We start from the raw sequence: 27,963 nt of genomic DNA, 5'->3' as shown, positions 1-27,963 counted from the left end.
ACACGACAGACATGTTCAGTCATTTCATTTATTAATTAAATGAATTTGGACAATGCACATTAATCAACATTGGTGCATTAACATCAGTGTAAATGTGCCCAACTTGGCACAAATGCTAAATTCCAGCTGTGGTCCCAAGGCAGGTACTTACAGAAGACTTTAAAACTTCACAACTACGTATCATAAAATAGACAATTACAAAAACAGACACAGGCAGACAATGCCAAAACAAACAATATTACAACAAGACAACGTGAGCCAACCACCATTAAAGCATAAGACATTTTGACGCACGCCTCAGAGTAGCAGGTCTTTGTTTTTTCTGAACGAACGAGGAAAAATGCAAACAGAGGACGTCACATTTGGTGTTCTACCGCTAAAGGAATGTGTTCTGAGTGATCCAGTCTCCAATCTTGTGATCAGATTATCTCAGGACGCAAGTTAATACCACATCTGGACAAACTGTGCTGCACAAATCCTGATGAGATCGACTTTCTCTACGATCAGTTAAGGCTGCAGTGTCTCTTCAGGCAAAGAGCAGCTTTTTGCTTTTATACAGATGTTTCTGAGACTTAGTTCAAATTTTAAAAAAAAGAAAGAAAAAATGGATGTTGTGGTTTCATAAAAAGACATTACATTTGTGTCCTACAATAAGAAAGACTCGTAAATTTGAAAAGAAACGAATGATTAGGAACGTACAGTAGATAGATCCAGTTTAAACTAAATGTAATCACTTTTTTTTTTTTTTTTAGCTGAAGCAGTTACATAAATTACAGGAATGATGACCAACAATAAACGTTTTAATCGTAGATTCAGTGCTAACCACCACCGTTCAACCGCACCAACAGTATTCACTCTGTTGACATGTCATCCTGGAATCTGGTTGTCTCCACACAGACCGATGAAGACTGCACCGCTTACAAGATGTGACTGTGTTTACAGAAATCGACTGAGGAGCCGAATGCATTAATCCTGTTTGTTAGAGCTCCAGGCTGCATGCGTACACAATGAAATCCAGAGCGTAAAACGCAGCTGTAGAAAAACATAGCTCCAACAACACACAGACACAGACGGGATAGTCAGAATTAGTCATTTCTGCAGAAACGGGAACGTTGAGATGTTTTCACGTGACGGACCGACGGTCTTTTTTGTTGTTGTTGTTGTTGTTTCAGCTGCCCTGTTGGCTCTGAAGGGCTCGGCCGAGTTCAAGAAGAAAGCCGTGTGGACCCGAGCTTACGGCTGGTAGCCCGGAGGAGTCTACCGCAAGAACAACAACCACATGCCACAACCGTAGTAACACAACGGCCAACGCTTTACCGCACCAAAGACTTCCTCAGACCTACGTTCGGTCGTACGTGAGAATCCAAGAACAAACAATTCAAAATGCAACGGGACGTATATGAACCATGGTAGACCTTTGTGGAGCTTCTCTTAAATAATCATGTAGCATTTGTCGCCAAACCACCTGCATTGAAACAAAAATAAAAGACTGTATTTCTTTTCTCCTTCTTGTACTTTTTCTGGAAAGGCTGCGAAAGCCTTCGCTTCATTTCCTCTTCGTCTTCTTGCTCCATTTGCCCAGGTGGTGTTTTCTCTCCTTCAGCAGCTGCCAGACTGTAACGGAAGCTCCTGGAAAGACAATTTAAAAAAAAAAAAAAAAGAGGAAACAAACTTTACATTCATAATTTTTGATGGTGGAGTTAAATGTTACAGCTAAGTCGTAATTAAAGCAAAGTCGTTTTGAAATGAGCCGAGACCGAAAAGATGAGCATTGAGAAACTGATGGGGAACCACACAAACAGCCTCATGAAGTCGTCAGCTGGAGCTTTTCCAAGCATCTGGAAATAGTTTGCACACGTTCTGAGCGCCGGTGCCTTTTAGTTGTATTGACTGACCTTCATGTCTTAAAGTGGTTTACACTGTACGTGCCAGTGGAACCACCGCCAGTATTCTACACCGATCTGACATAACATTATGACCTGTGGCCTCCAAAATGGCCGTGACTCATCAGAGAATGGACATGGACCTTCTGAGGGTTGAGGGGAGGGTAAGACACTTGATACTTGGTTGGGATCTAGTGAACTTGGAGGCCAGGTCTCGTGCTGTTGTTGTTCTGTTGGGGGTTCGCGGTCTGGTCTAGGTGGGTGGTGCCTCCATATTTCCAGTAATGGAGGAACATGCTACGACTTAACCATTTCAGTCCATCTGAGTCATCTTACCGAGGGCAAGAACGGGCAGGTAGAGCATCAGGACCAGGGGGAGGTTGATTTGTGCCGGCGCCGCTGAGGAGTTGTTGGAGGAAGGTGTTGGCTCGATGTAGGGCAGGGCCTGGTAGATGGTCACAACTGAAGAAGACACAGAAACAGTTAATAGTCCTTAGTGCAACATCTTGTACCAAATCTTGTACCAATGTGTTAGGCTTTTTATTTATGTTTTACTTATTAAAAAGTTGAAGTTTTAATGGGCCTGCGTTGACTTGTTATCTGAGTGCCTCGCCTGTGTTTCCGCTGATACTCCTACTTTTGTCTTGCGGCGAACGCACACTAGACTGGAAAACACTTTCTTCACAACACTTCCTGAAATGTTATCATCACCTCCTTTGCTTCTCTGCTTTGCCAACTAGTTTCCTGTGCGCTCCCACCACTTCCCTTACACAACAGCGGCGCTCAACGCGTTGGCGCAAAGTCAAGCTTTTGCTGTGAGACCTTAATGGGGTTTTCACACGTAGACGAGGTCAACAAAGATCTGGTCACCTTCAGTTGCGACCGACACGACGTACAGGGGGATCCAGAGTGTGTAGCGGGTCCACAGCATGGCGACGGAGGGTTTATCCAAAACGCACAGCAGCTCATGAGGATACCTGTCAGAACATAAGATACGATGAGATACGCCTTGATTCATCCCAACCTGAAGAAATTCTCATTGTTAACAGCAGCAGCAGAGACATATGTGTGGACTAAAGAATACAAGTATAAAAAATATTGAAAATATGAAAATATATATTACCAACAAACAAGGCAGCATTGAAATGAGACAAGTAAAAAAAAAAGACAGAAAAATGCGTATGCTTTCATATATATCATCACAGCATCCATCAAAATGGCAACAAAGGTTTTATTATACACAATTAAACCACGTTATAAATTAAAGTACTGATGGTTCATGGTGCTTTTTGGGTGCAGAATTTCCCTATTAGGTTCAGAGCTATGGATTTTCTAAATGAATTCGAGAGGGACATTATATGCTTAAAAAGTCCTTACACATACCACTAAACCTGTGGTCTTTGCATGACTGTCGTGTGTATGGCTGTCTTTGTGAGGACATGTATTGTCACTTTCAGAAAAAGCAAAAAGTTTAAGACAGTTATGGTTTTGTTATTGAAGTTGGAAAATAATATACTTTTTGAAGCATTGGTCCTTCATGACACTTGATGAACCTTTAGCCAGTGGAAAGTGCAGAGAATAAAATGTAGCTGATAAATTCTATTTTATTTATACAGCATCAAAAATAACAATTGAAGTTGCCTCGAGAGCAAGAAAAAAATGTGCAAAAGTGGCAATGGAAAAAATTCCCTTATAACAGGAAGAAACCTTGAACAGCTCATATTGGCCTCAAGCCCGTCTGCTCGAGAGGAGGGGAAGAAAGCAGCAGATGCAACAAACAAATTACTTCATATGTCCATCTGGATGAAGCATACAAGCAGCATGTTGGATGATAGTATGTCGGTGGGCGTAATACTTGACTGTACGGTATCGTTATCATCAGGTGATACCGGCAGAAAGGCGTAAATAGTGGAGGAGTTTCACCATGAATCAGCCAGGATTCACAGTAGCATAACGTAGGGGATGGTTCATGTTCTAAAACTCTAGGAGACCACAAGTTCTGTCGGGATCGTATGTGATACTGTGAAATCTTTAAGATCAGACCGAGCTTGGGTTTTACAGCCCTTGTAAGGAGAAGAATCTTATAATCTCTCCTAGCAACGCTGTTGTTTCTAGTGTTGGTTGTTTTTGGTGTTTTAGGAATAAAATTTAAATGAAAAGTTATAGTTATGAGCTAACTAAGAACTTTGTGGTTTTAAAACCTTGTTGTTTACTGTGATCTGCACAGCCCAAAAAAAAAAAAATGGAAAAACTGTGAACTTTGCATAAAGAGTCTGACTTCACCCACACCTGAAGGCACCTCCTTCTACTTGCCCCAGCATGAGCTTTATAGCATCTTTTAGCTCGGCGTCTAGTTGTCTGGGCCTTTGTTAGTAGCTGCGTTTTCCATTACAGCTTTTCGCAAAGTAAAAGCGATATTTCTGAAATTGTGCATTGTGCGTGTTTCCATTGAAAGGCGTCTCACGATATCCCTTAATTCTCTTAAATTCTCATCACATGAGACTTCAATTTGAGTTAGATGAACTTCAAATTTCTAGGGGGAATGAAAACACAGCAGCTGAGTGACGGACAAATAGAGTGTGAATATTGGACTGCAAAGAGCTTGGTCCTGGTGGATTTTAAATGTATAGGAAGCCTTCAAACCCCAGAATCCTCATACATGTATGTGGTATCTGACAAAGTATCTGGTATGTGACAATGTGTCCTCTGGCAAACATCAGTGCATTCAGTAATGATGCTACGAAGAAAATGAAAATAATTCCTGTGGCATCTGTACTTGTTTTCGTACCGTAAAAGGTCCAGAACGTTCCAGAAGAAGAACAACGCGCACACAACCGGTTTACTCTGGATCTCCTCCAGCATGATGACCACGATCAGGAGAGCGTTCTTCTCCATAACCTCGGTGGGAAAAGAAAAAAAAAAGAAAGGCAGGATGAGAAAATGTTTTGAACGTTCCTCATGATTAATAACCAAATTCCTTTTTCCGTGAGCTGTGATTCACACTTGGATGAAGCGAGGGAGGAGCCGGGCTTTCTCAATCCCGTCTGCGATGTGGAACAGCTCCAGGATGGAGAACAGCTGGCAGAGGATCATCACCAAGCCCACGGAGTAAAACGTGTCGGCTAAAGCATCTGCAGAGTCAAAAGAAAAAAACAGATTTTTAAGCATAACAGGTATTCCTTTTATTCACGCTTATTCTTTTTCGCTTTCATCTCCGACCTCACCTTGGCCAAATGTGAGAAACCTGGCGATGGTGTTAGCCAGGATCCATGTGTGACCACAGAACTGAAACAGGTTGTACGAGAAAATGTAGGCGAGTCTGAAGCTGAGCCTGCGAGAGGACAAATAGATTGTGTTACGGTGATGGGCTCTGGTTGTTGATTGACATAATGCGGGTACGGCCAACTGGCACACTTACACATGTGGGATGATCCTGCTCATGACAAATCAAAAACATCTTTTTTTTTTAATTTTAGAGCAGCTGTTTTGGTCTCATCTGGTCTTATTTGGTCTTAAAATCTTCCAGATCCCTTTGAGATCAACAGGTAGTGTGGCTTCAGATCTGATATACCCACCCCGTCACTGAAATTTAAATGACTTGGTGGGTAAGTGATGGACTATGAAAACTAAGAAAACATTCATCCCAGAACTAGTGACGTGTTGATTCATACTGAAATATCGATACTGCCGATACCAAATCTTTATGCTTGATTCTCAAATCAAAATGTCGATGCTTTTGATACTTCAGTCATTCGAAGTAATGTATAACAATAACAGGAATACGGTGGAGTTATGACAGAAGAGGAGAGCACAGTGTAAAAATTAAGATGCAAGTTTTCATTTGTATGGTTAAACAATAATTTATTTTAAAGGTCGCATTATGTATCTTTTTTTTACACCATTTTCACATATTTTGTATGATTTGAAATACACTAGTTCTTTTAGATTTTCCAGACACATTTTGTACATTTGCATAACGTATCGATATTGGATCGGTATCGCCGATACCAGCCTGAATTTTTACTTGGTATCAGATTTTAAAGGAAATCAGTGGTATCAAACATCATTTCCAAGAACAAGTGGTGGAGAAAGTCCTTCAGTCCCGTATTTACTCTCTCATAGCAAATAATACTAACCTGGACCCGCCCCTACATTCAGTCTAGAGATGCAAGTTTATGGCTCTTAAGAGGTAAAAACTTATCTCCCAAATAAATTTGTCGTGACCTATCTGACCTTTATTGTTTTTGAAATATGTTTTCTAGATACATGTTTCATTTATCGCGTTGGAAAGCTGCGACTCGTTCGTTCAGAAAGAGCCGTTCAACAGATTCGACTCGTCTGCGAACGTCTCAACTCTGTGAAGCGGCTTTCAAACCGGGGGGGACGCCCCCTGCAAACCACTACAGTTAGGAAAAAAGCTACCTTCGTAGTAATAAATTAATAGCTAAATAAACAACAAAAATGATCATAGTGCAGTAACTTATGAAAGATATTTCTGGCTAAAGCGCTGCAGCTCCTGTCCACAACTACTGAGGCCAGTGTATGAACACTGTTAATAAAAAAAATATCACAAAAACTATACATGTTTATACATCATAGTGGCACTAACAGGCCAGAACTCACTTTTGTGTCCACATTTATGTATCATAGTCAGTTTTCACAGATCCCTGACTTAATCCACCACGTAGATGAGAATTTCATAACAGAAGTTTATTGAATCTCTGTGTTTTCAGTGGTTTTCTGAGCTCGTCTTGAACATTAACGGATGCGACTTGACAAGCACAAACGACAATATTTGTCGGATGCGTCTGAAAGTCTGAACCTCCTGACAGGTTGAGTAAAACTCTGTGCGCACCCAGTTGTTCTCTCTCTCGACCCTCCACCCAGAAAATACGGAACATTCCTCTAGCGGGAAGAAGCCCTGTTTAAACGCGCTGGCTTTTAAGAAAACGCTCACTTACATTGTCCTTCTTATCTCGGCTTGTTTCGCTTCACGCACTCAGGAGTCGCTGATCATAATCCTTGCCGGGGTTTGGGGACAATCATGCTTCCAGTTGTAGTTATTAAAGGCTCCGTGCAGGAGTTTCTCTCGTTGTAAACCGACACTGCTCTTCACTCTTGCTTCATCCTCCTTCTCTCACACACACACACACACACAAAAAAATGCTGCAATGTCAGTATTTTGTAGCGCTTCCTCGGGGGCTGATAGAGCCGCAGTTGAGAAGTGAAGTTGAGTAGGAAGTGAGAGAAATTCCTTGACGTCAAGCGGCTCCAGCCTCCCCACCCCTGAAAGAAAGCGGTGAGATGAGCGTCTGCCAAGAAACAGGCTGCAAAGAAAAGAAAGGAAGGAAGGAAGAAAGGAAGGAAGAAAGAAAGAGGAATAACAGTGAGAGGAATAGCAGAGCGTGTGGAATGTCAGGATTAGCTGCAGGAGTCACTCAAACACATCCGTGTGCAGCCTTTCTTCTTTTCATTTAGTGCAAATGAGTCGTGAAATGTAGTTCATTCATTCATTAGTTTGTTTGTTTCGGGAGCGGCGTTCAGTGCACTGTCCTCCGGATATGCACCACCCTCATGAAGACACCGGCCTGTTCTTATTTCTGCCACCAGGTGTCTCAGGTCTCTCCGTTCCCACTGTGCAGCTTAACTGGTGGATTTTCTTTCTGTGTTCCACAAACACCTGATAACTACTAACATATATATATATTCACACACTAGCTTGGTAAAATATATAAAGGGAAACCCCCTTTGTGAGTTTAGCTGTGTTAATGGACAGGGCTGTTTCAAGACACTTTGGGGCCCCGGGCAAGAGGCACCTTGGAGCCCCCAAGCCCCCCCCCCCCATCAATATGACTTAAGCAGTTATGCTCCGTTATATAAGGTATTTTTTTCAGTAGTAGTGGTATTTTTTTACAAAAGTAATGCAATTACTGTGATGCATTACTTTGCATTACTTTTTCCTGTAACTAGGTAATGTAAGGGTTTATAAAAAAAGAAATCATTATAATTTCTCACTCAGTACAAATGCCAGTAGCGCACGTTACCATGGATTTTAAACCCAAAATAAATTAAATTAATTGAGTTTTATACAAATTTGAGATTAGAACAGGAGAAAAAACAACTGAGCATATGTCAACTGCTGTAATGAAATACCTTCCACTTCAAAGACATATCATTATAATGTAACTAATTACTTTGAAATTACAGTAACAAGTAATAAGTAATGCATTACGTTTTGAAATAACCGTGTCAGGTTGTATTGTCTTGTATCATATTTAGCCGCATGGTGACGTGTTGCATGGTGGCGTGTCGTATCAAGTTGTATAGTATTGTTTAGTATCATGTTGTGTCATATTATATTGTATCGTGTAACAATTCGTTTTAACAACGATTCGATTCGAATCACGATTCGTGGTTGCCGATACGATTCAAGGACGATTTTGGTTCGTTTAGAACGATACGATCCAAAACGATTCACTGACTTGAAATCGATTCAGTAACTTTTTAGCCACAAATTAAACCAGTGTGACTGAAATAAACACCTACTCAGCAGTGACAGTTCTAGATCAAAATCACCAAAATTATCTGTTTTTGCATAAAATAAAACTTTTATCTGCACAGTGACTTTTTTAATCTAAGCATTTAGCTACATGCAGAGTTCTTTATCACAGCATGAGACTTAAATGTACAATCACACTCATTTATCTAAATCACACTCATCATCTCACTCTTTTCTATCTCACGGATTTTATTATTGTAGTGAACAACAGTAAAACATGAATTTGTGACGTTATTTTGTACTGAATCGTTTTCCAATCTTCTCCTCTTTGCAGTCGTCCATGCAGGACTGCGGCTGTTCGTTTTCACATCCAAAGCTCCAAACTGCTGGTCTTCCAGAAGCAGGTGAGACTGTGTGTGTCGCACTTCAAAGAGTCCGTGTAGAAACGCTCCGACGCGTTAGTTCCGATCTTCAGCCTGAGTATCACGGCCACTTCATCGTCAGACTGAATCGGGTAAGGTTTAACGCCTTTATAATTAAAAGTGCTAAAAAAAAAACACATCAATATAAAGTCAGACGTGCTTAAATCCAATGTGTTATTTCCCAGTATCGATACAATCGATTGATTACCTTTTAAAACCATATTAGATCGATGTATGTCGTCCCGAAAGCCGAGCACAGATTAATGTAGTTGGATCGTAGGAAAATAAATCGATTCATCGCTGTAGGGGTTGAATCATTACACCCCTAATATTGTGTTAGTATCGTATTGCAACGTATCATATCTTATCACGGTCTATCGTATTGTGGTGTATTGTATCGTATCGTATCGTATCATATCCTGGCGTATCATATTATATCGTATCGTGTCATATCTTGGTGTATCGTATCGTATTATATCGTATCGTATCATATTATATCGTATCATATCCTGGTGTATCGTATCGTATTATATCGTATCGTATTATATCGTATCATATGATATCCTGGTGTATCGTATTGTGGTGTATTGTATCGTATTATATCGTATCATATCCTGGTGTATTGTATCATGTCGTATCGTGTCATATCCTGGTGTATTGTATCGTATTATATCAAATCGTATCGTATCGTATCATATTGTGGTGTATGTATCAAATCACATGGTGTGGCCTGAAGTATTGTATTGTACAGTATCATGTTGTGTCACCGTATCACGTCGTATCGTCTTATTAGTATCGTGTCTTAGTAGATTATTATATTCTAGGTCCTCTAACCTTTAAACTACGTATTTATTTTAACCCCAGCTATGTCGTATCGTATGATACAGGCTAGCAACCACCAACCTTAGCAACCACAGCCCGGGGGGGGGGGGTTTCAGGATATAAACGAGCACATCTAACATTTTATTATCGCTGTCCCCGCTCCGTGCTGATCAAAGTTCAGTGACAGATGGAAAACACTTTAGTCTGGTTATAAGGTGTCAGGACCTCAGCTAGTTGTTAGCGCTATCATATCAGCCCCGTGATTACAGCTCATTTTCTGTATCAAATGGTGTCCTGGACTCAACAACCCCTGCGTCCGAGTCCACGCTGTATGAAGTGACCTTTCTGCCACAGCCATTGCTGCAGACTCGATATTTAAAAAGGTTTGCAGCGGAAACATGCACGGGTACGGTACCTTAGCAGGCTAGTCACATTGTCTACTTTAAGTTTTTAAAGGTAGACTTGGATAGATTAATCTTTCAACCACATTTCACGGTATTCATCTTCTGTTGAGGTTTGCAGATGTGGAGATGGATCATTTACCGATCCATGCTCCAAGTCCAAGTCCAAGTCCAAGTCCGACCTAAATGAATGGTTAGGGCTAGGACATTACAGAACAGGGAAACAGGTCAAATATAAATATATAAAAATAAATAAATGAAATAAGTAGAAGATCCAAAGGCCAGAAGAACTTTCGCAGAACAACCATGGTTCAAGCAAACAACGCTAACCATTAGTTTGAATCGTTGTGTTGTGAAGTCAGCTGGATGTCTTCGTGAAAAAAGCTAGTGAACGAACCTCAATTTAAGACTTCATCTCAAACCTTTATATGTCTAACTCACATGTTCTTATTCTAAAATCAGCGTTTTACAAACACAAAATAGCCTTGCTGGCATTTAGTAGTTAGCCTAAAAAAAAGTGTTTGTAGCCACATGCTAATATCACAATGGCAGTTCTAAGATGCTATAATTGCCAATGGACATCACAACACGTCCTACAATGGAACTCGAGGGCTGTTGTTAAACGGAGGATTTAGCATCTCCAAAATGCAACTTGTGAAATTCCAACCGTTTTACTGGCTATTGAACTGAAATTAGGAATAAATGTGATGACAGCACTCTCAAATCACCCGTGTCGTTTTCACCGACCCTGACAAAGATCTTAAAGGAGGGAGGGGGAAACAAATCAGCAGAGTGGCCCTTTAAATACTTTAAATAAATCTTTATGAGCCTCTATTAGCCACTGAAGAAGACATCTCTCTGAGCCAGGAGATATTTCTTGACTTCTCTGAGCTTGGAAATCTTTATTAGATACCTGAGCCATGCTCTAATGATATGCATTAATTTTCATGTTGGGTGGTGTTATAGAGATGCACTATACACTATGACAGCAGTTGTACTAATTACAGTAGCAGTGCGTCGTCCTCGTTAGCCACTTGTGTCGCCTTCTTAATCCTTTTTGACTAATGGCCCGACATGATTGACCGAGTGCTGTTTTAATGTGGACTCCAGAAGTAACCGTATCTCCTCAAGACCTGCAGTCACCAGGCTGTCCCACTAAAATAGTGCGCTAAATATATCTTGTTTGTGCGGCTGGGCTTACAGTATTTCAGCTCCAGTCAACATTTGGAGCAACTAGTGACATTCTTGTACTCACCAGACTCGCAGATGAACTGGGGATGAATTGGTTTGGGGGTGAAGCCCCTTACGAGATTTGGGTCTAGAACTCTTACATACTTATTAGCCAGAATTAAAATACATTTTCAGGTAGAAATGTTGTGTTTAGAAAGATACCCAGAAAAACAAACACTTACTTACTGTATTATATCATATTAGTATCGTGTCGTATTGTATTATATCGTATTGTATTGTATTATATCGTATTAGTATCGTATCGTATTAGTATTGTATTGTGTCGTATTGTATTATATCATATTGGTATCGTATGGTATCGTATTAGTATTGTATCGTATCGTATTGTATTACATCGTATTGGTATCGTATCATATTAGTATTGTATCATGTTGTATTGCATTATATCGTATTAGTATCGTGTCATATTAGAATGGTATCGTATTAGTATTGTATCCTGTCGTATTGTATTACATCATATTGGTATCGTATCATATTAGTATCGTATCGTATTAGTATTGTATCGTATTGTATTATATCGTATTGGTATCGTATCGTATTAGTATTGTATCGTATCGTATTAGTATCGTATCGTATTAGTATTGTATCGTGTCGTATTGTATTATATCGTATTGGTATCGTATCGTATTAGTATTGTATCGTGTCGTATTGTATTATATCATATATTGGTATCGTATCGTATTAGCATTAGTATTGTATCGTGTCGTATTGTATTATATCATATATTGGTATCGTATCGTATTAGTATTGTATCGTATCGTATTAGTATTGTATCGTGTCGTATTGTATTATATCATATACAGTATTGGTATCGTATCGTATCGTATCGCATTAGTATTGTATCGTGTCGTATTGTATTATATCGTATACAGTATTGGTATCGTATCGTATCGTATCGCATTAGTATTGTATCGTATTGTATTAGTATTGTATCGTGTCGTATTGTATTATATCGTATGGGTATCGTATCGTATTAGTATCGTATCGTATTAGTATTGTATCGTGTCGTATTGTATTATATCATATACAGTATTGGTATCGTATCGTATCGTATCGCATTAGTATTGTATCGTGTCGTATTGTATTATATCGTATTGGTATCGTATCGTTTTAGTATTGTATTATATCATATTGGTATCGTATCGTATTAGTATTGTATCGTGTCGTATTGCTTTATATTGTATTAGTATCCTGTCATATTGTATTGTATCATATCGTATTAGCATCGCATCGTGTTCTATTGTATTATATCACATCAGTATCGTATCGTGTCATGTCGTATTGTATCATATCATTAGTATTGTATCAGTATAATGTCGTATTGTATTATATCGTATTAGTATTGTATCGTGTGGTATTGTACTACATCATTAGTATCCTATTGGTATCGTATTTGAAGGGTACGTTTACCCAAAAAATCATACATCTAATGATCTTGATGGCATAATTCAAACTCTTACCCTTGGCTACCATACATAGACCAACTGGCCATAACATTATGACCACTTACAGTAGTAGCAACTAACATTGACCATCTTGTGACAGTGTTCTGTTAGGAAACTTCTGGATTTCCTAACATTAAAAACTTTCCATAAAAATACATAGAAAGAAATTGTGAGTATCGGGTCATTTTGGTACCAGTGATCCGCTAATGAAGACAAAATTTTGGTTTCTGTGCTTCGTGTCGATACAAAACCAACACATTTGAAAGTTCTTCACAGACAAAAATGACTAAAACAAGGAGCTTAACACAGGAAACAATCAGTTTTGTTCAGTTTTGAACACATTGTCTGTTATTTGTTGACTCTGATACCGAAAATGTTGAGAACAGACATATTGAAACTGTCAAAAATGTAGTTTTGTTATATAAATAACAACACTGTGACACTAGAGGACCCCCTGAAGACCAATGTCCATTCTCTGATGAGTCACAACTGTTTCAGAAACACAAGGGAGACCTACACAATATTAGGAAGGTGGTCATAATGTTATGCCTGATCAGTGTATAACCTCACAGGTGTCTTGATTTACTCATTATTTGATAATTAACACCAGTAAGACACTCGGGTTCATTATGCAGCGTATCAGAGGCTCAGCTAAACCTCATCGTTCGCCGAACATAGTGCGACAGTTGGCCGACAACGTTTGACGACATATGGTGTATACAGTTTGATGGATTCACCCATGCTCTGCACAGTAGCAGGCCTTTGGCAGCCATTTCCAAAATGGCTCCTAAAATAAATTGGTTTCTAGTTTCTTTGCAAGGAAATATTTATTTAATATATTTTTTTTTATGCAAATTTTTCTTTGATTGGTTAAAAACTTGAAACGTCATCTTAAAATACGCATTCGTTTACTTGTGTGTTAGTGCAAAAAATGCTCATTTATTTAAATGTAATGATTATTCTAAGTACTGTTGTCTTTTTTAGATGCAGTTTTAATGGAGCTTGTTGTATATTGTGTAGAGCAGTCCGGATGCTACATGAATCCTTTGCAGAAGTCCAGATTTGACATCTCTTAGCGCTGCGTGTTTTACTCGCGGGGCCGCGGTCGAGCCGTGGGTGGGAAACGTGGATCCAGTGTTTGACACAAGTAGAGCAGAGTTTCACCCAGTTAAGCTCAGGGTCATCTCTGCTTTCCTGCTCAGCCTCTACTGTGTTACACTGTTGGCGCTGTGGGGGGGTAGAGGGGGAGATTTTGTTGCCTCCCAACAGCCCGACATCGAAAACCTCCTCAGAGATTGGTGGTGAGTTCAGGATCCCTGCCAGCCGACCATCACCAAGCCCAGTTATTCATTCTAATTACAGTAGAGTCTGACTCAGGCTGCACCGGTGACACATGCATATATATATTTATATGTGTGTGTATTTATATACATGTAAATGTATATATGTATATGTATATGTATGTGTATATGTATATGTATATATACAGGCTGCTGGTTTTAAGTATTTACACTATTATTTTACATTTCTGCATAAAAATTATTCAAAACATCAACAGATTTTCTCAAAAGTCCTGAAAATGGACAAAGACAAAACCAAGTCAAACAAATGAAACGACATTAATAATATCCTTCCTTCCTTCCTTCCTTCCTTCCTTATTTCCTTCCTTCCTTCCTTCCTTCCTTATTTCCGTCCATATTTCCTTCCCTCCTTTTTTCCTTCTTTCCTTCTATATTTCCTTCCTTCCTTCCTTCCTTCCTTCCTTCCTTCCATCTTGCCTTCCTTCCTTCCTTCCTTCCTTCCTTCCTTCTTCCTTCCTTCCTCCTTTGCTTCCATCTTGCATTCCTTCCTGTCTTCCTTCCTTCCATATTTCCTTCCTTCCTTCCATCTTGCATTCCTTCCTTCCTTTCTTCCTTCCTTCCTTCCATCTTGCATTCCTTCCTTCCTTCGATATTTCCTTCCTTCCTTCCTTCCTTCCTTCCTTCCTTCCTTCCTTCCTTCCTTCCTCCTCATGTTATGGATCACGTGTCCTCTGTGAAAGGCCACCGGTGGGACTCATGGACACAGTTTAACCCCCACGCTGTCAGTCACAGACGGTGTTTGTCCTGTTCTGGACCGGACGCTGCTTTAACTCAGGTGTTTATCCGCCGAACGTCCTTTACGCGTGTGGTCACAAACTCAGCACACATCCTCTGCGGCGCTCCGCACATTTTGTCACGACGCTTGTGTGCTCTCTCTCTCTCTCTCTCTCTCTCTCTCTGTATTTTTAAAAGTCAGGCAGTGACCTGTTTGTTGTGTCCGTCAGGCTTAAAACTAAAAGTTTAAATATTATAGATGCAGACATGGAAAGAACCAGAGCTGGAGTCATTTCCTGGTTTAGAAATGACCAAACACTGACGGACTGGTTCTGATTTAAACGCCTTCAGAATTAAAGAAAAGTCATTATCAGGTGTATATGTGGACGGAATGTGGTGTCAGATGATTTACTAATATTAGCTACATGAGCAAATCTGCCCAGTTGCCACCCAGACTTAATAACGAAGCAACAAATGAGATAATTGCTGTTTTTTAGTCAAACTCGTGAAACTTTTTCTCGTGAACAGCAGCTGAAGTCTGTGCGTAATGAAATATGAGACCAGATTCAATAACCTTAAAAAAACATCTGCTTTGTCTTCAACTTCATCCTGCACGACTGGCATTGGTCCGCGAGCCCTCAGCTGAGAATCCCGTGTCCTAGACAGTAGTTAGTAATGTCTCTGCTCCTTTTTAGATGCTGGACTTGAGGCTTCGTGCGCCCGTGCGCTGGAATGTCTGGAGCGCTTCGGTGTCACCGGAGTCTGTGTGACCGGACCCCGCTTTGCTTTGCGCGCAGCACCATCTCAGCCCGGGACGCGGCGGAATCCTGGGGGGCTCCATCTCTGTCGCTTCTCTTCTTCTGCCAGGCGCTAAACGTGAGATAAAACCCGCCGCTTCGGCCATGAAGAACGAGCGAAGCTGCGTGGAGACGTCGGGGACGCGCCGGCGAGACGCACAACAAGACAAGCGAGACCGAGGCGTTGATTTGGAGCTAGTGGATGAGGGCACGGCAGGGACAAAACTGGATAAGGACTCTGACTTTGGTGGGGGGGATGAAGTATCGGGACTTATCGGCATCTGTGGCGAGGGGGCTTTGCGCGCAACGGAGACAAACCATGAGCTGGCGACAAAAGCCGAGACTGAAACTGAAAAGAATAAAGACAAAGGTGGAGAGGATGTGACGGCGGGTCCCTCTGGTCCATCCTCGCCATCACCTGCCCCCTGTTCGCACGCGGAACCGGGACAAAGCCTGCGCGTAATGGAGCGGCGGCCAGCTGTGTCCAAAGCGGAGAACGACAAAAAGACACGCGAGGAGCTGCACACCTCTGATAATCACCTGAGCGGGAAAACCGAGTCGGGGGAGGAGGAGGAAGAGGAGGAAGAGGAGGAGGACGACGGTGTGAGCTCTGTGCTTTCTGACGACTGCGTCCCGTGCGCACTGGAGGACGAGTCCCACTACATCACCACGCACGAGATCCAGCTCTCGGAGCTGTCCGACAGCGAGGGGGACTACGACCTCGGGGTGGGCTCCTCCGCCGGCTGGGAGGTGGAGGACGGCGGCCGGGCGTACGCGTTCGTCGACTACGCTTCTTTCGACGGTGATGGAGCCGCGGGGGAGAGGGGGGGCTCAGCAGCAGTCAGCACTCTGCTTGAAAGTGATCCGCGCGACGCGGCCAAGTTCGCCAGCTCAGATGAGAGCGTGTCAAAGTCCCAGGAGGAGCGGCGGCTGCTGCAGCAGGAGGAACAGGAGCAGCAGCGCAGTGGCAACAGCGCCGGACAGATCCACCTGTCAATCAGAGCCACCTCTCGAGCTATAAATGACCCCAGCAACATCCAAGAACGGGGAAATATTCTTTATCATGCCAGGCGCTCCGGGGACGCGAGCCGCTATGTGTTGAGGGGAGTGGATGGGAAGGCGGAGGCGCTGCGTGACGGGGCGAGTTGTGTCATAGCCGCGCCCGGGCGCTTGCATTTTGGCGGCATATTGAGAGGGAAAGAGGTCACCGGGTACTCCAGCGGCACGTCCAGCGCTGTCAGCGAGCTGGACGACGCTGACAAGGAGGTGCGCAACCTGACAGCCGGAGCCTTCAGGAGCCTGGCTTATCCTTACTTTGATGCCATCAATTTCAGCACCTCCAGCGAGTCCTCGGCATCCGAGCACGGGCTGGGCATAAACAGGTGGTCCACGTTTGTCGACCTGAAATATGGCAACGTGAACATGTCACGGGGACTGGACAAAAGTGTGGCGTCCCATAAAAACCCATTTGAAATAGCAAAAAACACAGACAATAGAGGATATAAGGGCGCCGCGCTGGCCAGCATCAAGCCGCCCACCAGCAGGATCTTCACCTTGAATGGCGACCCCCACAGCGAGGCGACAAAGAGGATAGAGCTGATGGGGAAATTTGGCCAGGGACACGGCGGCGTGATAAGGCTCACGGAGACTCTGAATTTTCGTTGCAATGTCAAATCGGGAATGTCTGCGGGAGAAAGGCGCACTAACTTTGCACAAAACGCTGCGGGATCACGTTCCACGGATGAAGTTACCGACACTTTGCAAAGCGGCCAGAGGAGAGAGGCCAGCAAGCCTCCCTGCAAAACCATGGAGGACACTCACAAGAAGGCGATATTCGCCTCGAGCCTGATCAAAAACGTGATTTCTAAGAAGATGCAGTTCGAGCAGGAGCGCAAGATGGAGAGGGGGGAGATAAGCGAGCCGCACCGCGCGCCTTCCCCGTGCTTCGCGCACCAGGAGGGCGACGGGCACAGGGGGAAGGGGAGCAGGGAGCTGCACAGACAGAGCTCCAGGTTCTCGGAATGCAGCTCCGACTACACCGTCATGTGCGTGGACGAGCTGGGGGACATAGTGGACAGCGGCTCATGTGATACCAGGAGCGACTCCCGGAGACGAGACGCAGCCGCACCAGAAACTAATTTGGAGCCGGCGAATGAAGCTGGAATCGATACTAAAAAAGGCGCATTGGAAGCTTCCAAAAGCACGCTGCTTCGCAGCCAAAATAGCGCGTTCAGATGCTGGAAGGACGAGGAGCTAGAGTTTCAAAAGGATCATAAAAACGATAAAACACCAGAGGACAAGCTGCCTCCGGCTTATGACAAAGAGGGCGAGGGGGATCAGTGCTCGGCGGGCAGCGGCAGACCCACGAAAATGTCTCATTTGTTTGTACCAAGTATCCAACTGCTGCCGAGTGACGGAGAAGTTGGACAGCAGCTGCGGAGCGCGAATTATTCTCAATGCGGAGGTGGAGGTGGAGGTGGGATAAAGCTGCGCTCCGACAACACTCTGTACGTCGCAGACTCCGGGAGAGTGGCTACATCTAAATCTCCGGAAATTAAAATAAATCTAAGGAGCATCAGAGACAATAAAACGGAGCCTTTCGGCGTCTCCAAGCTGCGCGCTCCTAATATAGGCTGTAACGCGGCCAGCCTCATCAGAACGGATGACTTCAAATGTCAAGCGCTGGCTGCTGCTTTGAAGGGTGAGTCCTCGGATAAAGTGCCGCATTTCATGGTTAGGGACATTAGAGATAATAAGGGGAAGCTGCAGACGCCCATTCACCAGGTGAGAGACGTGCGTAAGCTGGTTAAAAGCTCCTATCACTTCGTCTCTCTGGATAACGTCGAAAACAAATCTAACTTTGCTTCTGTTGACAACTACCAAGAGCACAAGAAGCAAATGTCCAGTAGAAATAACAATTCAGTGTCTCCTATAGTTATAAAATGTCAGTCTGTGAACACTAATAGTCATGGAAAACAGTCTGGAAATTATGAGGTGAATAAACGGGAGCCCTTCGACGCAGACAGGCTGTCTCCAGAGGGCGCTAAAAGTGCTCCGCCGCAAAGAAGGTCAACCGTAGGCCCCTCAAATAGCTGCTCAGATGGAAGCATTGGCTTGAGAATTGAAAGCAGAGCGGGTTCAGTGAGGCAGGAAAAGGCGTCAGACGCTGCAGACAAGAAGCCGGAGTCGAAGATGGCGAACCAGGTGGCGCTGCAGAAACTCCAGGCCGCTGTGAAAACCATGGAGCAGCTGTACGTGTTTGAAAAAAACGAATGGAAGCGGAAGAACGAGCCCCAGCCCCTGACGGACAGCCACGTGCTGTCGCTGATAGCCAGCGAGGAGCACGGAGGCCTGGAGGAGGAGGGAGCTCGAGGGTCCAGCGTGGACAAGGTCGGCAGGAGAGACTCGTATCCCAACATGGATAAGACTCCACCGGCGCTACCGGCATCCCCCAATTATGACGGCCTACTGAGGCGCGACGACAAAGACCTGCTCAAGACCCTTCAGTCGTTCAGCAGCTACGATGACCGGCTAGGAGCGAAGTCGCTGCAAGGAACGGGAAGCAAAAACATGTTCAGCCTAAGCTCCAGCGTCAAGTCCTTCACAACCTCAAAGACTCCCCAAACGAACACCGTCACGCAAACGCCTTTCAGCGCCAAAACCTTCGTCCCTAAGTCGCCAAAACTGCCCGTGACGCTGAAAACCAATCAGACGAGGCTGGGCGGAAACGAAGGGGCTGAATCGAAGGAGGCGGACAGGTTTGCGCAGGAGTACTCGAGCTCGTCAGCCGACAGTGAGAACTACCTAACCATTCCTGTCAAGTCTCACCCCGCCAACGGCAAACAACAGCCATCAGCTGAGAAGACGTCTGTGTATACGTACCAGTCAAACCCGACCACTCCGCCGGGATTCACGGGAGCCGTTGGTCAAGAAGACCACAACCAAACCCCTAACTGCTCCAGCTTCATGATGGAAACCCAGTCACCAGAAATCCCTCCCGCTACCATCTACCACTCCTTGCCTGTGGGCATGTCCGCCAACCAGCCACAGCTCTACTGCTTTTCCCCTGCAATCACCCCGGCCCCCACGCTGGACCCCTTCCAGGCCACCCAACGAAAGATGCTCCTGGATCCCACAACTGGAAGCTACTATCTGGTGGATACTCCAGTGCAGCCGGCCACCAAGCGCCTCTTCGATCCAGAAACGGGTCAATACGTGGACGTGCCCATGCCTCAGCCCCCCATGACGCCCGTTCCCATGCCAATGTCGCCTCTAGCCCTCAGCCCCGGCGCCTACGGTCACACCTACATGATCTACCCGGGCTTCATGCCGGCGCCTTCGGTGATTCCCGCCCGCGCGCTGGTGCAGTCCCAGATGTCGATGCAGTCGGAGCCGGAGAGCGCGGAGAAGGTGTCGTCGCAGCCGTCGGAGGGCTTGTACATGGAGAGTCCCTACTACATGGCCACCGGAAAGACTCCGCAGATGGCGGCGGCGGCGGCTACCGGGGCTCAACAGCAGGCCGCCGCCAACAGGCCGCTGCCGCCACAAGGGTTCATGAGCATGAAGCAGCCAGTCATCAGCATCACCTCCCAGCAAGGGCCCAGGATCATCGCCCCGCCCTCGTTCGACGGGACCACCATGAGCTTCGTGGTGGAGCACAGATGAACGGGGGCTCTCCTGGAAAAGGTGAGCAGCTGTGACGTTTGACTACACCTGAGTGAATCGTGATGACGTCGCACCGTTACTGTCTGGTGATTTATTCTTGGTGAAATGTAGAAATTTTAAAAGCCAGAACAGGAATCCTAGAACATTATTGGATAGTTTAACATCAACCTTTGGTATTTGTTCACATTATTTATTCATTGTTCCACAAGACGCTTCTATCGGACCTCAGATATTGAAGGTTCTTGTTTGCACCAAGTTAAATGTTAACATTTTGCACGGACTGGTTTGTATACTACATAGAAGAGACACAGCGTGGTTATATCTCCTTTATATTTTCTGTACTTTGAGACATTTTCTGCCTTTAATAACCATAGACTGAATCTACAGTGACATGGAACAAATACAAATTGGAAAGTAGCCCAAATACAGACATGTGGAAACAGATTATCCTTCTTCTTCCTGAACTTTTGCCTCAGCTTCATGCATCTTAATCCAAAACTGCTCCATCATATCTCAATAATTAATCATAACTGTTTATCCAAGAGCGAATTTGTGTGAAACTATAGTATAGAGAAACTTAATAATGGTGCTTTAGTTTGCACTTTAAATGTTATTTGGTACTATGGCTGTTCAACTCCAAATGTTTAACTAAAATGAGACGTGAAAACAAAATGGAAAAAAGTTGCAAAGACAAATTGACCAAACCAGAAAGAGAAACTTCTCATGGTAAAGTTGGTTTCCTGAGTCTCAGATGTACAGTTGGATTATTTTACAATTCCAGTTTTAATATTAATATTGCTCCAGTTGCGTTCTAATGTCATTTTATGTAAAGTTAACGTGTTAAAAATGTAATCACTTTAAAAGTATTGTGAATTAAATATGAATAGATACAGAACAAGTGTGTACGTTTCAAATCCAGAACTTTCTGAAGTGAAAGTAAAACTCGTTCTTTCTGCATATTCTGCAGGTCATTCTGATCCTATTCCAACAGTCATTACCCCAGAAAGTCCTTTAATCAAAATGTGCATCATATGAAGCTAAACAACAGTAAAACATGATGCAAAAAAATAAAAAGAATTTGAACAGTCATTAGCAAAACTAACAAACGCTGATTTAAGACCGACCCAGAAATTCGAACTATGAATAAATATGTTCCAAAATTTAAAATTAAAGCTGCAGGATGTCTATTTATTTATCTTATTTACTTATTCTGGGCACTCTGCAAATCCAATAGAGCTGTAGTCTGCACATGTATATGTATCGATTAGAAACTATTATTTAACGTGCACAAATACAGGAAGAAACACGATGTGACGATGAAGTTTTCATCTCGACACCACAGACGCCACCACTCACAGCCTGACTTGTGAATTCCTGCATGGTGATATATAGGAGGATTACACTGATCTAAGGTTTTTGGTTGGCACTGCGTTTGGATGTGCGTGCCTGCAGGGCCGGAGCGTACGGTCAGGCGGTGTGGTGGCGTTTGTTATGCGTGCACAAGGAAGAGCCTCAGCTGCTCCCGGGCATCAAGCCGCTGGCTGTCAGGTCAGAGTTGCAGCAGGGTCAGTCTGCTTTTTATAGGACCCGTCATTTAAAGACGGAGAGGGTGAGAAGCCAGGTTCACATGGCCTCCGATCAGCAATTACATAAACACAACACGCTGCATAGCAGCAGAAAGCCCCAGCTGCACGGTGGGTGAACTTTTGGAGTTCCCCTTCTCATTTGAGAATGACACCCACATACTGACGAGCTCAGTTATGTTCGTAGAGTAAACAGAGGTTGGAGAAACTGGGTTTTGAGTGGAAGGTTCTGAGTTGAAATCCTACAGTGCCGACTTGTGAAAGTGCTTCTGCTTGGTTTGGTGATACCTTGAATGGCAAACACACATATGTATGGAAGTATATTAATGTCAGAATAAAGTGGAGGCAAGATCTGAGACTCTAAGATGGGTTTATTATTGTTTAGCTAATTAGAAGGTGGTTGTTCATTATTTAGTTGACATTTTAGACATCGCTAGTCATTTTTCTATTAGTAAGTGACTGTTTCCATGATAAATAATTATGGATTTTGCAAAGACATGCTAATGAACATAAAAATCATTTGTTTTTTTTTTGTTTTTTACTTTAGTAAAAATGTTTGCAAGATACCTCATGGACTTCAAAAGTCCCTCAATTATCTATTGACCGTATGTTATTTTGGTTTCTGTCATGGGACAACTAACAGCCCTGTGCAGAATAACACTGTGAGCTGTTTTTAAAAGGCAAACTTCTGTGTTAAACTACAGGTATTAAAGGTATCGGGGTATCGTTTTAGGAGGCTCGTTTGTTTTAAAAGATTAGTATCGGGTATTGATGAAGCTGCCGGATGTCAGACTGCAAGAACGGATTTATACGTAGACGCCGTAACCTACGTACTAGTGGTGTGCAAAGCGTCCAGTATTTGTATTTGTATTTGAATAAAACTGTAAAGGCTTTGAGTACCAATAGGTAGAAAACTGCTATATAAAATCAAGACCATTTACCGTTTACTATTTACCAGCAGAGTCTGAATTAGCATGCTAACAAATGAATGCTAACATGAGAGAACCGGACTGCAGACGTCTTAATGTAATGGAATAATTTCCCGCTCAAACTCTGATTCCCAAAAGTTATTTGCTGCCTCCAGTTAAAGTAAAAAGAAAAATCAGTTTGACAAAAATAATGATGTAGTTAAGTCGTGTTTGGTCCAGTCAGAGCCTCCTCCTCCTCCTGACGTCACTCAGTCCAGGCAGACGCACAAATATTCGCTGAAGTTGCATGATCAAAGGCAGCTTTTTAAAACTATTTGTTCAGAATAAGTGTTTTTTTTTTTTCAAAAAAATACTGTTATTTGTGCCTTTCTGAATACTGTATTCAGGTTTGGCTCCACTTCTACTACGCTCTGTGCTGGTGTGAGTCATTTATACTTCACTCTGTAACAACACCTCCCAAACACTAGTCAGCGCTGTTTCTTTTTATTTACCAGACGAGTTAACTTTTGTTTCTACTTCCTGCTTCGCTTTCAACAATGACGAAACTTTTGCCAAAATTTTGCAATTTCAAAGACGACTCGTACGAATGCTTGTATCTCCAAACCTCCTCAGTTAACTTTTCCTCCACGTGTTCCATCTTTATTGATCCAGAACAATCAGTTAGAAAACTGCAGAGATGGAGAAGCAGCTGGTGTCGCTGACTTCGATATGTTCAGCCTGCGTTCGACTCCTTTCGGCTCGGACTGCGAGATCAGTTCGTGGTTAGACAACACAAGTTTAATTTCTGTTTGGAAAAGATGGTTCGATAAAGTTTATTTATAATTTTTAATTTTCCACAAAAGGCAATGACAGCACATTATTCATTTAAAACAAATAAAGTAATAAAATGACTAAATAATTCGAGTTCAATCCATTCATTCGTATAGTAGGTGCAAAAGGATTTAGGAAGTTTTATCCCTAAAAACATTAAATAATAATACAGCTTTATCCCTCAGACAGTTCTTCTACCGACTCTGTTAACCTTCTTCTTCTTCTGCAACCGTCTTTCTCGGATGTTTTTGTTCTGGGGTTGTGGAGCATTCGCACACACATGCGTTATCTTGTCGTAGTCTGATTAAACCGTAAACATGTTGGAGAAAAAACGTCTCCAGTTGAATTATCTGGGCGTCTTAATCTGATAGGAGAACACTTTAAGTCGGAGTAACGTGTTTACATTCACTTAAGTTGTCCAGTTAAAGTCGGATTAAGGCAATAATTCGTTTTTATTTTTTTCATGTGCATGTAAACGTACTGTACGATAACTTCTTATCATTCCAAATGTGTTGGTTGAATCCCATAATGACTTTTATTCATGAAATCAGAAGAAAATGACATATTGCATCATGCAGCACTGACTGAAACACAACTCGTGTACAGAGTTCTGATTGGTTCCCATATATGATATATAGGAGTAATCTTAGCCTATGAGTTAAATACTTCTGACTTTGCCTTTATATACCACACTAAAAAAATGTTTATGCACTTTTGGTGTCTTCTTTTCACTGTAGGTGTGGGACCATGTGTGTGTTTGTTTGTTTTTTTCCATTGCGCATTTGTGCATTGCGCTCTCATTATTCACAGCTATTGTTCGTCGCTGACACACAATGAGGTCGGCAATGAGAGACGGATAACGGCGTTCAAACTTAGTGAGTGACTAAGAGCGAATTCAAGAGAGGACACGACTCAAGATTAAAATCACGGCATCTGACATCTGCCTGCTGCCATCAAGGAGTGTCACTGGGGGGGGGGGGTCTAAGTAACGTCCACACAAATGAAAACCAGGTCCAGAAGGTTCCCAGCAGAACTCTGAACTGACACCAGATGGTTTAAATGTTATGAACTCATCCCGGCTGTGGTCATAATGTTGTGGCTGATCGGTGTGTCCTGCCGCCACATTCCCGCCTCCTGACACGAGTCACGTTTCACACCGGTCGCAAATCACCCACTACACAACTCGTAGACTGAGCACGACACACATGTTGTTTTATTATGGAGGAAACGTGCCCCCCCCCCCACCCACACACACACACACACAGGGTCAGATATAGACCACAGAGTTGAACACATCTCTTAGGCCGGATTAACCTTTAAATTGCTCTGGGAATCCACTGACATTTAAGTCCCGCCAGGTTTTCTCCTGTGTTTTATCTGCTGATGTTTTATTTGTGTTTTGTCTCCTCAACAGGGCTCAACACCGACGTGATGCTGCTCTGCTCTTCAGTTTTTATTTATTTATCACGGGCAGTTTTGCCCCTTTTTTTTTTTTTATTTCTCGAATTTGTACAAGTACGTATTTGCACTGTTGCTACACTGTAAAAACAAAATGCATAAAAAAAGAAGTAAAAAAACGGAGGATTTTATGCGTAGATCTAGATGTTGGACCTTTATGCTCAAAAAAACAGATAAATCAGGTTTTAATTATGATTTTTTTTTTTTTGTGAATTTGTAATGTATTTTTATAGGATAACGTTATATTGGTGCCTGCAGATGATTCAGAAATGAACAAAATGATCTCTTACCATCATAATATATAAGTGAATGTTTGATTTCCTGTGTGTGTTGACTTTAATGTTTAATTCTTTGTCATAATTACTTAAATAATTAATTAATTCATAAACAAAATTCATACTATATAATATGTACGGTCAACCTGCAGACGACCTAGAAATCTCTCTTGTCCTGCACATGCCATACAGCATTAGAATTTTATGTTTTTTTTTAGTTTATTCATAATTTTCCTGTTCACACTAAATTCAACTGGCCAGTGTTTCTTTTTGAGCTTTTCACTGCAATATAAAATAAATAATAATTTACATATGAAAAATATGGATGGAAAATAAAGCAAATATGATTTTAAAGATGCCATCCAATGTAAAAGAAAAAAGAGAAAAAAAAACATTTGTTTCTCCATTAACTATATGTAAAACATAGATTAACCCTTAGTGAAGCTGCGCAAAAATATTATTTGCTGAATTTGACAAAAATTAAATAAAATTAATAGAAATGACTGGATCAGAATTTTACTCAAAAACAAAAATCATAATAATAATAAAACTGTTCTGTCGCCATGAAACCGGCTCGACTCCCTACATAAAATATTTGTGGTGGGCGGTTGAAGTCTGAAAACAAAGATCTGCTCGGCCAATCAAATAATTTGGGGCGGGGCTTAGCGCTGTGATGGACAGAAGAGTAACAACAATGCAGCCCTACGTAAACCTCTTGAATTTATTGGCAGCAAAATGGTTGGAGTCGGACTTTGACTCACATGACTCATGACTCACATTCTCCTAAGAATTTTAATTTTTTTGTTTTTTTGTTTATTTTACAAAAGCAGGTTGGAAAAAAAAGCTAGTGTTGCTGCCACATGCTACGTGGCTACAGCAGACGAGGCAAAGAGAGGAAGACTGACATACCACTTTAATCCTGTTTGACGTTCACTTCTATTTGTGTCGATGTTTTTAAGACACAGTGTTGACTTCTGAGTTGTTGTTTTTGTACATAGGCTCACGGGCCGTGGATCTGCTGGACAGTCCACCGATGGTTCTTTTAAGTCTTTGCTTTTGTCACAGGTGCATTAATTTAAACACTGTTTGCAACAGATTAAGAAACGTCTCAATAAAGGGTCAGTTTACTTGAACGGGAAAATAAAACTCCTTCAACGACACCTGTTGTGTCCCCAGAGTATGTGTACGTTTAAATGACAGCCTACTGAGAGAAAAGGAGGAGCTCAGGTCACGTGAATGATAGATGGGTTGACAAAACACTACATGGTAAAGCTGGGATGTCACTTTTTGTTTATCATTAAAAAAGAAAAAGAAAAATTTTGTTTGGTCAAAACCAAGATCCTTCTATGCGTAAATACTGAAATCAAGGAAAACTCATTTTAGTTACATACAGTCCATTATGATAACACAACAGCATGATAGCCTGCTCCACATGCCTAATAGACAACTCCAGATGTTTATTGTATAAAAAAATATTTTATAAAATTATTTTATAAAATATTTTATATAAATATTTTATAAACAACTTGAAATTTCTTAATTTTGAAAAAAATAATGGCTCATTGCTGCCACCTACTGTTTAGTTCTGGGTCTCAGTTTTTTTGTTACGTCCACAATTTTACAGAAACAAAATTGCGTCCTCTAGTGGACAAAATAGGAATTTTATTTAAAAGCAGCAAAAAAAATGCACTTATTGTTTCCGACGTAATTTTCACAGTGCGGCCAGATTGGAACCACTAGGGAGCCAGTTATTGGTCCACGGGCCTTATGTTTGGCACTCCTGCCCTCAGTCTTTTCCCAATCATAAAAGTTTTATTTTTGTTTCAATCTGTATCATTTCTCTTGTTGACTCTGACCCTTTTCCTGGTATATAGTTCATTGTTTGTTTTCTAATGGGTGAACTGACTCTTTATGGACAATTAATTCTAGTTCAAATGGAAGAAACCTGTTTTTGTGTAATTTTTTTTCTTTTTTTTGTTCCACCACAGGAGCACCTGATGCTTTTGATGCTTTTCACTGAGTGATTCCTCTTCTTCTGGGTCTTACTTGGAGATTTAAGGGGCGGGGAGGGCGGGGGGCATCATCAGAAACCTCTGCAGGGAGTTTTCTGGAAAATACAGTGAACGTAAAAGAAAGTAGATTTGTCATGAAGGGAAAAAGGTTGTTGGAGACTTGACACGTGAAGCGTTGAGGGCGCAGAGGATGGACTCTGGGTTTAAAGAGAAATTAAGTGATGAAGTGAAACGTGTTTTTTTTGTTTTTGTTTTTTTCTAGGTTTTTCACTTTGACGTGTCTTGCTGATGTACAGTGTCGAGAGTCTTGAATACCGCAGGATGCTACACCAGGTGCTGCTGTTGAATATGTTTGTTTGCAATGTGAAAACTCAATAAACACAAACTCCTTTTGCAAACCCGTCTCATCATTCATTACTTGAAAGTAAGTACAGGGCTAGTATCGCCCATACCAATACTTTGTACTTCAAATGCCATGAATGATTTAGTCATTTTGCCTTTAGTTAGTTAGTTTCCCCTTTTACTGCGCACAAGAAAAAAAGTCATTAGTGCAAAATAAGAAAAAGGAACAATGTAACAAAAATATAACAAAGTAAACAACACAATATGGCCATATCCACCTTTTACCACAGGTGA

General features: G+C 42.2%; 3 protein-coding genes across 5 annotated transcripts in view; 2 read left to right on the top strand and 1 right to left on the bottom strand.

The window, feature by feature from the left end:
• The window catches only part of focad (focadhesin), a 41,120-nt gene extending 39,617 nt beyond the window's left edge, over positions 1–1,503 (top strand). The window contains exon 44 of the mRNA XM_047570124.1: positions 1,173–1,503. Within this exon, the coding sequence (XP_047426080.1) occupies positions 1,173–1,246 (74 nt within the window). The 3' untranslated portion in view covers positions 1,247–1,503. The remainder of the gene's footprint in view (positions 1–1,172) is intronic.
• On the bottom strand, positions 15–7,202 carry hacd4 (3-hydroxyacyl-CoA dehydratase 4). The gene is made up of 7 exons (XM_047570183.1): positions 6,845–7,202; positions 5,108–5,214; positions 4,887–5,014; positions 4,672–4,781; positions 2,754–2,860; positions 2,220–2,345; positions 15–1,629 (listed from the first exon to the last, which is right to left on the bottom strand). Coding segments are annotated over exons 1-7 (663 nt in total). The 5' UTR covers positions 6,847–7,202; the 3' UTR covers positions 15–1,546.
• c1h4orf54 (chromosome 1 C4orf54 homolog) lies at positions 4,917–27,725 on the top strand. Of its 3 annotated transcripts, XM_047570154.1 has the most exons (4): positions 4,917–5,056; positions 8,717–8,896; positions 15,494–20,281; positions 24,997–27,725. In XM_047570154.1, exon 3 carries the CDS (start codon positions 15,701–15,703, stop codon positions 20,258–20,260), a length of 4,560 nt encoding a protein of 1,519 aa, XP_047426110.1. In that variant the 5' UTR covers positions 4,917–5,056; positions 8,717–8,896; positions 15,494–15,700; the 3' UTR covers positions 20,261–20,281; positions 24,997–27,725. The 3 variants fall into 3 exon arrangements, with proteins under 3 accessions (XP_047426110.1, XP_047426093.1, XP_047426102.1); XM_047570137.1 differs by lacking the exons at positions 4,917–5,056; positions 8,717–8,896 and having other exon boundaries at positions 15,220–20,281; positions 27,590–27,725; XM_047570146.1 differs by lacking the exons at positions 4,917–5,056; positions 8,717–8,896 and having other exon boundaries at positions 15,220–20,281.
• Positions 27,726–27,963: the final 238 nt, after the last annotated feature.

Source organism: Mugil cephalus, chromosome 1 (genome assembly GCF_022458985.1).
Source record: "Mugil cephalus isolate CIBA_MC_2020 chromosome 1, CIBA_Mcephalus_1.1, whole genome shotgun sequence".
NCBI lineage: Eukaryota > Metazoa > Chordata > Actinopteri > Mugiliformes > Mugilidae > Mugil > Mugil cephalus.
The sequence above is the reverse complement of the archived record's forward strand: the minus strand, read 5'-3'. Positions and strand labels throughout refer to the sequence as shown.

What these genes read in the sequence shown, in the direction of transcription:
- c1h4orf54 (XM_047570154.1), top strand. Translation starts at nt 15,701, where the DNA reads ATGAAGAACGAGCGAAGCTGCGTGGAGACGTCGGGGACGCGCCGGCGA.
- hacd4 (XM_047570183.1), bottom strand. An exon ending in TCCTCCCTCGCTTCATCCAA is followed by an intron (nt 4,782 to 4,886) that starts GTGTGAATCACA and finishes TTTCCCACCGAG; the next exon opens with GTTATGGAGAAGAACGCTCT. An exon ending in CGTGTCGGTCGCAACTGAAG is followed by an intron (nt 2,346 to 2,753) that starts GTGACCAGATCT and finishes TGTCTTCTTCAG; the next exon opens with TTGTGACCATCTACCAGGCC.